The 9522-nt window shown below is 42.1% G+C and overlaps 1 protein-coding gene across 1 annotated transcript in view; it reads left to right on the forward strand.

Annotated features, from left to right (window-relative positions):
- Positions 1-15: 15 nt before the first annotated feature.
- The window catches only part of Pus7l (pseudouridine synthase 7 like), a 21512-nt gene continuing 12005 nt past the window's right edge, over positions 16-9522 (forward strand). The window contains exons 1-3 of the mRNA XM_050131305.1: positions 16-233; positions 3344-4268; positions 6395-6554. Of these exons, the coding sequence (XP_049987262.1) occupies positions 45-233; positions 3344-4268; positions 6395-6554 (1274 nt within the window). The 5' untranslated portion in view covers positions 16-44. The remainder of the gene's footprint in view (positions 234-3343; positions 4269-6394; positions 6555-9522) is intronic.

The following is a 9522-nucleotide window of genomic DNA, read 5'->3' on the forward strand; positions in this document are numbered from 1 at the left end:
GGCGTCAGATCCGTGCAGGACCACGGCGCGGGCAGCCCGGGAGGATGAGAGTAGGGGCGGGGCCAACCCGGAAGGCCACGCCTTCCTCTCTCCGCCCTCTGCTGCTCTACCGGAGAGGAACCACACAGTGGGAGCCTGTCCCTTTAAATGTCCCGGTAGGAGGCTGGGCAGGCGAAGGCTTCCGGGAATGCGCACTGTGGCCCACGGGAGGACCGCTTTCTCTCGGAAGCGAGGTAGAGCAGGCTAAGTCTAGTGGGATGCTGGGTTACGCGTGGGTGTAAGAGTGGCGGACGTGGAAGATCCGATGCTGGTGCCCCCGAGAAGGGCGACTTGGACAGGGTGGCGCGGGGCCGGGAGTGGGGAGGAAGGCGTGTCGGGCACCGCGGGAGCCGGGTCGGGGCTGAAGATCTCCCGGGCTGGGTCCCCCGCAGCCTTGGCTCGCCCTGGGGAGCAGCAGAGGAGCTCCTGCCGGCCCAGCCCGCGCCCCGCGGTTCGCCCGTCTTTGCATTCCGCTGCTTTGCTACCTACTTGGCTGGAATGCCTTCGTCGCTGTCGCTGCAGCCCCTACGTGTAGCTAGAATGTCTTCGTATGATCTTTCTTTTCCTAGAATCCCTAGGGTTCTGGAGTCCTGTGGACCCCTGTGGACTTGGTCACAGCTGACTGCTGCGTTCCGTCAGTCACTTTAGAAACACCTCCACTAGGCAGATTACAACTTTTGAGAGAGCGTTCAGTATTTCTCATAGCATGACTTAAGCTGTATTCTCCAAAACTGCTACCCTCTTCCCACTGCTCTGGGCCGGGTTAATTCCTCCCCCCCCCCGCCCCCACCACCTATTTCCCGTTTTGTTTGTACTTGCGTGTGGTATTTCTGCCCCTCTTCTGGCTCTTGAACTACTTTCAAAGACTTAATTAGTAATTTATTATACCATTTCTGGTTATCACAAACAAAAGCTAACTTCCCCATCGCTATAACAGCTCTTACAGTGTTCCAGTTGTTTTTGTCCAACAACCGATATTGATTGTAGACCTGCTGTGGTATCTATTACGTGCTTGGTGCTATTCTAAATGTGGGCTAATCAGTATTGAATGAGGTAGAATTCTTGCTCATGTGGAACTGACACTAACTTCAAGAAGATGGACAGTAAATAATAAAAACATTTGCTGTACAGAAAATTAAATCTTTTTATTTTTTTATTTTATTTTCTTTTTTAAGAAAATGGCTAGCTGGTTCGCATAGATTAGATTATTGGTCAGTGCAAACCTCTGAGAAAGTGAGCCTAAAAGACTGGGCAGGAAGTTGTCACAAAGGTAGTGAGGAGAGCGGTTAGAGAGTGTAACCGTGGTTTAGAGGGTGATGGGATGAAGGTATATCACAGTGCAGAGTAGACAGGACACAAAATCTCAGGGTAGGTAGTTTAGACTTTGTTGTAAATGTAACAATAGGGGTTTTAAACACTTGTGGTACAGTTTAACTTTTAATACGGTGTCTTGGGTCTTACCCATAGTAGATGATAGTTGGCTAGACAGAAATAGTCAAAAGGCTACCACAATGCCTAAGAATCTGGGAGCTGGAATTGTCGAATAATGTCAAAACAGATTTGATCAGGAAATTGATTTCTGTAGGTGATAAATTTGGTAGTAAGAATGATAAGAGTGGATGGTGGAAACGGAGTGGCAGAGGCTGTGGGAATGTGGGATGGGGCTAGAAACATGATCCACGTGGGTGACTGACTGAGAGGTTCTGCTCAAGAGGGTGGAAGTCTCAGTGAAGGAGTTCCCAGAGACGAGGTGGGAAGATGGTAAAGTCCGGGACAAGATCTGTAAAGGAACCGAGGTAGAAGGGAAAGAACCTGTTTGGAAAGATCAGTGACAACAAACAGGCAATGTTGTTCTAGTCTCAAGATCTAAGATACATCGGGTTGAAAGAAAAAAAAAGTCTTTCCCCTGAGAAGACGACAGGAGAAGAAAAATCTTTAGGATTCCGTTAGGAATGCAGGGACTGCAGGGAATTTAACAATTAAAGAAAATAAACGTGGACATGGTGATACAGAGAGTTCGCTGCGATTTGTTCTTGGCCCAATGAAAAGGACCGAGGAGGGCAGGTGTTTGCTAAGTCGTTTAGATCAAGATGACAAAGTACTTGTAAAGTATGGGAAAAGCAAGCGCCAAGCAGTGAAGCTGCTTCCCACAGCCCTGTGTGCGATGGTGCTGGTGGTGCCGACTGTGGGGTTCCTGGTAGAATTGCTCTTGTGCCACCGCTCCAAGAAAACTCGATAATGGTTTCCTTTCTCTGAAGCCGGTGATTCAGTAGAAATATCCTCTCGTCAGCTTGGGATTTTTGTGTCTTTCGTGTCGGGAATTTAGAAAAAGCTGAAGGACCAGGACTGACTAGTCTTTCTTTCTTTTTTTTTTTTTTTTTTTTTTTTTTTTTTTTTTTTTTTTTTTCCGAGACAGGGTTGCTCTGTGGTTTTGAAGCCTGTCCTGGAACTAGCTCTGTAGACCAGGCTGGTCTCGAACTCACAGAGATCCGCCTGCCTCTGCCTCCCGAGTGCTGGGATTAAAGGTGTGCGCCACCATCTCCCAGCTGACTAGTCTTTCTTTAAGCTTCTGGAGAACTGCTCACATCTATTTACTGTAGGCTTTTCTGTCTTACTCTTCCTCATGATCTAACTTCCAGTGTATAAAAATGCTACCGCAGTGTCTCAGGAATTAGCTCCAGGAGATCTCAAGGCTCCCAGGGCGACAATCACTGTAAAAACAAACCTATTTTCTTCTCTCTTTTCTGTGGGCCTAAGGGTACTACTTTTCAGATGAACTTGAGACTGACCCATTTTATGTCTTTTTCTTTAAATTTAAACATTTTTTAATACATTTGCTTTTTTTTGGTATAATGTGTTTTGTGTGTACATATGCATGTGAACCACAGGTGTGCCTGGTGCAGCAGAGATCAGAAAAAGGCAGTGGATCTCCTGGCACGGGAGTTCGGGATGGTTGTGAGCTGCCATGTGGGTGCTGGGAGCTGAACTGGGGTCCTCTGCAAAAAGTTAGGTTGACTGCTGAGCCATTTCTCCAGTTCAAAATTGAGTCATTATTAGTTCTAGATAATAGAAGCTTAGATTGAATGGGAAATCAAGATGCAAATCACTCCTGTGGTCACAAACAGTTAGACTGTTAATTCTGTGTGCTCTATGAAAGTAGAATATACACATATATCCAGAAAATAACTTATCAGTGCTTTTTTATGAACCACAGAATTAAGAGGAAGACAACTGAGTGGATGTTACAAACCAATTTCATTCTTATCTGTATTCCTGGTAGCTGACTGTTTTGTTTCTTTTGTAGGCACTGTTAAGAATGGAAGAGGACGTGGATAGTGGAGTCAGGTTTAGTTCCTTATGTTTTGTTAATGATCATGTTGGATTTCTGGGCACTGTAAAAGCCTCCCCAAGTGACTTCATTGTTACCGAGATTGATGAGCAGGGGCAATTAGTCAGTAAGGCCATTGACGAATCTGTTCATGAAATTAGTAAAATACAATCTGAGCCAAGTCATTTTGTCAAAAAGCCAAAGCTAAATAGTCAAGAAGTTTTCTTAGAACATGAAGGTGACGAAGACGCTGCTAACTTGCCTGGGTACGCCGATGGTGACCAGAGTCGTCAGTCCGGCTCGGATGAAGAAGACAGTGTCAACGGTGTGACCTCTAAATGCGGAAAAGAAAATGTTGACTTATTAAGTTCACTTTTAGATGAAAAAACTCATAAGTTGCTGGAGCAGTTTGCCTGTGATGTCAAAGGGACGTGGAAGTCACAAACCGAGTCAATTGAAGCATCTCTGGAATTCTCACTAGGTAGGATCCTTGAGAAAAGCCAAAGAGCTGTCTTACACAGTGCAGTCAGGCAGACATTTCCTTTTTTAATAACTGTAGGAAAAAACAGTGAAATCCTTGTAAAGCCAAACCTTGAGTATAAAGAACTCTGCCATTTGGTATCTGAAGAAGAAGCACTTGGTTTTTTCAAATATTTGGATGCAAAGAGAGAAAATTCCACGTTTACCTTTGAACCGGATACAGACAAAGGTCACCGGAAAGCTGTGCACCATTTTCTCAACAAGAAGTTTGGAAACCTCGTGGAAACCAAGTCGTTCCCTGAGCAGAATCGCAGCACTGAGAAGCCAAACACAGCCATCACCGTGAGGTTCCGGGCGAAAGCACGCACACATGGGAAGAGATCTCGTCATGACGGCGAGAGAAGAAAAGCTGTATATACAGGTAATTCTGTAAATCATCATTTTCTTGTGTAAAATTTGTGAAAGGCGAGTACTGGTCATAGAACTATTGTGAAGAACAAATGGACTGAATATTTGGAGAAAGACGAAGCCTTGCAAATTATGATAAATGTGAAAATTAACTACTTAAGTATGGATAATAAAGACATTTACAGCCAACAGTCACAAATGGATAGAGTTGAAGCAAATGTTTTGCATTTGAGCGGTTTCAAGAGTATTAATTTTTCTGTTTTCAGAATAATCTCACCTATAATTATTTGGCAGTAAGATGGGTATATTGTCATCCTCGGGAAGGGACAAGAATACTCTGTAGTGTATGTCCCCCCCCCACTTGACTCATCAGGCATCCCAGGTATGCTCATGGGTTAGCATGCATTGCGATTGCTTGGCGTGTTGTAAGAACAGGTTTCTGAGTCCTGCCCCAGTTTTCAGCCTCAGAAGGGTTAGCGTGGAGTTTCCTCAGTTCCTCCAGGAAGCATTTTCTGCTGATTTGGGGTGGAGAATATATTTTGAGAATTACCGTAAAGGGCTATAAGGACATCCTAGGATGGCTGGATCTGATGAAACATCAGAGTTCAGGTTAATTGGTCTACATACCTTGCTTGAGGGTAGGAAGTGTTTCCGATGGTCATATCTTATAAGTTAATTTAGCAGACATATAAGAGCGTGTACACTTGAGTGTGGCACAGGAACAAGGCTGTGCTACGTGGGGATTCTGCTCTAAGACGTTTGAGTTTGGAGTGATGTGGGTTTGGTTTTACATTGCATTAATTCATAACGAAATGGGTGAGATTTCTTTTGCGTTGCCCAGGATTGAACCAAAGACCTTGTGCATGCAAGGTTAGCCCTCTAACCCTAAGCTGTTACTTAGACATGATCACACTTCACGGAGGCTGATCCCAAACTCTAGCTTCTCTAAGTGCTGGGACCACAGGAATGTTTAAACCCTTTGGACTTATGAAATCTTTCATATATGTAAAGCTTAGCATCCACAAATATCAACGTGGGGAAAGCAATACTGTGGACAAGTTCGTCTAGTTTGAAGAAAAAGTAAGCATAGATTAACATAGGCAGAGAACTGCTGGCGTGTGGTTTAACTAGCTCTAGGGGCCTAACTTTTTATACTACCGAAATGGTGTCAGTGGTTTGGGATAATGAGTCAAGATATGGTAATTTTTCATCCATTAGTTTAAATGAATTTTACAGAAGTTGGAATTGATGGTTCACTAAAAGGACAGTATGAAGCTATCTGTGTCCAAGAATAAGAAAAGAAATTTTGCTTAGATGACCTTTTGTCATCTAAATACCTCATCTTAAAATTTCCTCTGCCCCATGCACGCATACATATCTGTATTTATGTAGTAAATTTACTACCTTTTAATTGTTTAGGAAAAATTACAGTAAAATATATATAATATACAATTTACCATTTTATCCATTCTTGAGGTTTTGTCATGAGTCTAGTCTTTAATGTCTGCTCATCTCTCCAGCCCATCTTTTTCGTCATTCTTAAGTGTGCATTTTAATGGAATAAAGGACATTTACATGGTTGTTCCACCATTGCTGCAGTTAGTCTCCTGAATCTAATCATTTTCCCATTCTGACATTAGTATCAATTAAATTATTATGCTTTCCATTCAGTTCCCAGCAGCCGTCATTTTGCTTTGTTTTTTTCATGATTGGCAACTATTACTATAGGCAGTCATGCGATGGTTTGTAAAATCAGCACAGTCCTTACTGTGGAACATTCAGCCTTAGATCCTGAAAAGCATTTGAGGCAGGGCTGATGTCACTGGATTCTGAAGACTGAGTAGAAATGCGACAAACCAGGAGTCCGGCGTGTTGAAATTTAGGATGTCTGAAATGGTCCATGTGGAGACTGGAAGGTGCGCATGTAAGCCCAGGGAGAGGATGTGAATTTTTAACGTGTGCCTTTCACAAGCCAACACGTGCTTTTGAGTGACAGCTGAGATCTGTGGTGCAGGTTCTGTTCTCATTAAAGCACACCTCACGTGTGTTTTAGGCTCGTTACCCTAAACTGCTCGTTTGTGAAGAATGTAATTATGGAAGACGTCTTCTTTTTTATAATCTGGGATTATTTTGTTTCAGCTTTCACCCTACAAAAGGAAAATCTGGAGATGTTTGAAGCAATTGGATTTTTAGCCGTCAAACTTGGTGTGATTCCTTCGGATTTCAGTTACGCGGGCCTTAAAGACAAGAAAGCAATCACCTATCAATCTATGGTCGTAAGAAAAGTGACGCCAGAGAGGTAATACGGTGTTGCTTTCTAGTAAAGCCGAAGGTTAAAACGCAGAATGATAGCAGAGCCAGCTTATCCTTAAAATCAATATTAACTAACGAATTACATAGCAAACAGCACATTCTGCATTAATAAAACAATTGTCTCCTGTGTGTGTGTAAATGTGCATTGAATATATGTGAACTTTGGGGCTGGTGAGATGGCTCAGGGGTTAAAAGCACTTCCCGTTCTTCCAGATAGCCTAGGTTCGGTTCCCAGCGCTCAGAATGGAAAGCTCACAACTGCCTGCAGTCTGCACCATGGGATCCAGTGTCCTCTTCTGACCTCTCCTTGCACGAGGCAAACATTCACACAAACACACACATAAATCAAAGAAAAAAAAATCTTACAGAAAATAGGAAATTCTGGGATGGAAACAGACAAGCGACAGATTTTGAATTGTCTGGGTTGTTGATAAACATCTGATACTATGTTCAGATATGCACTTGCATTCAGAAAAGTGTAATTGAAGACATAAAATTTATCAATCTTTTTCTTTTTATAGTGCCTTTATCATAAGTCTTTACATTTAAAATACATTTTTACTAAATAGAATGCAGAGGACTCAAATTTTACCTCTCAGTGCAATGAAGTTTTAGCAGTAATTTAGTAGTCTTCAGATTTAAGAAACAGAAAAGGGATAGTTCATGAAGGCCTGCACTGCTAAAAAATAACCGCAGTAAACACTTTGTTTTCAAGATGTTTTCCATAGTGCACACATCTCAGACATGAAAATCATACTACCTGTGTAATTTATATATTTATCATAAAATAATATGAGAGTTTTTGCTGAGAGAGTTTCAAAATAATTTTCACAGAAGACTTAACAGATTCCTGTTTTTAAAAACGGATTTTAGCGGCGGTGGGGAAGAGACAGAAATCTTTAATTAATTAATAAAGAAATAAATAAATTTAAAAAAACGGATTTTACCCAGTTTTCTCCTGTAAATTATATTGCGGTAAATATTCTTTTACTTCATTCTGCAACTTTTGGGTATTTTCCTTAAACTTGCGCAAGCTGAGTCGTGCATCAGAGTTCCTCCTATTGGGATGTGCTATTTGTATGTTAGCACTTAGGTGTAAACTAAGCACACACTATTTGCAAGGAAATTCTTTTAAGGCCTATATAATAGCAGCTTTTATGCTCTGAATGATAGGACTTCAGTTATCACACTGGTAAGACGAAGGCTAATTTTAGCAACCAAAGGCAATATTCTTAGTTCCTAGAAAGAGAAGAGAGATGACCTTGATTTGGCCCGTGGGTGTGGGACTTCAAGTACCTTGAAGTAACAATATCTAATGGATCTGGAAATCAAGAAGTTTTAGAGGGACAACATGCAATCCCTACTAAATAAAATAGGCAATTTTAATAAGAACTAAAAAATATAAAAAAAATAAACAAAAGCCGGGCAGTGGTGGCACACGCCTTTAATCCCAGCCCTTGGGAGGCAGAGACAAGCGGATCTCTGTGAGTTCGAGGCCAGCCTGGTTCCAGGACAGACTCCAAAGTTACAGAGAAACCCTATCTTGAAAAACCAAAAATAAATAAATAAATAAATAAATAAGAACGTTAATACTGAAAACTTAACTGAAGCAGTTCATTTTCGTTTTCTTCCAAAAATTTTACTTGGAAACATTTCAAACTCAACAAAACTTTGAAAGAATAACACAGTGAACAACGGTGAACCTCCATCTAGATTTGCCAGTTGGCCAGCTGGTAGCATCTGTCCACATCTGTGTTCTCCTGAATGCTCTTTCAGCCTCTCTCTATGCACGGGGCATGCCCTACAGTGTAGGCCAGGTATCCTGTCTGCATATCACTGTCCCCATCTACGGGACTACATTTAAATGAGTAACTTCAATCAAAACTAAGATTTTTGGAAAGAACTACAGCTGCATTGGACCCAGAGGCACAAAATGCAGTTTTGTGCCCGACTGGTGGCGTTGTTTGATCATTTGGATGGAGGATGAGCTTCCGATTTCTTTGTGAGACAAGTACCTGTCTCAAGCTGGTGCACCCCAGTCATCCCAGCACTCAGGGGGTGGAGGCAGGAGGACCAGGAGTCCAAGGGCAGCCTTGAACCACAAAAGACCCTGTCACTAACAGCAGTTAGCTTTTTTTTTATTAATGCACACAAAATTTGTGGACAAAACTTCTATGCTTTTGGGCCCCATGAGCTTCGTGGGAACCATTGTGCACTGGCGACTGCATTGTGCTGTTCTGACCGTCCCTCCTCAGTACTGAAGGGCCCTTTCTCTCCAGAATGGCTGCTGCAACAACTCATCTCCAATTTTTAATGGAAATATCAACAAACTATCACTGAAAACTTAGTTTTCATATTTAAAGCTGGGCTTCTCTCTCGTACTTTTTGATGTCTGCCCCCACGTGGTCAGACATTTGCAGGATGGACAATTTGGGAGCCCGGGCTATAGAGTCTTCACCAGATTGATTTAAAAAAGAATAATTTATTTTCTTCCTTCTATGTCAGACAAATCTTGGCAATGAGTTTTAACTGCAAAATACAGTATGAAATTTAAATCTGATTTTGTATTTTCTACTAAATCATGCTAAGATGAGAAGAGGCAGTTACATTAGCCAGTGTTTGTGCCTGCATCCTTCTTATGACACGAAGGACTGAAAAGGAAAAATAAACAGCCTATTTTATTACCTTATATGAAGCTGATTGTATCTATCATCACCAGACGGCTTTTTAATAGCTACTGCTAATTTCTTCCATCCTTCTTGAGGATCAATAAAATCCGACAGCTTCCTAATGAGTCCGACATTGAGGCTGCGCACGTATGTGGATGGTGTCAGGGGCTTGTTCATCTTCTACCTGAAATATGAAAAATTCTCATTAAAACTTGGCAACAGGTCAGTCAGGCGGGGGTGGCTCACACCTTTAACCCCAGCACTTGGGAGGCAGAGGCAGGCAGA

Source organism: Alexandromys fortis, unplaced genomic scaffold (assembly GCF_014885135.2).
Source record: "Alexandromys fortis isolate MF-2015 unplaced genomic scaffold, M_Fortis_MF-2015_v1.1 scaffold_28, whole genome shotgun sequence".
Lineage (NCBI taxonomy): Eukaryota > Metazoa > Chordata > Mammalia > Rodentia > Cricetidae > Alexandromys > Alexandromys fortis.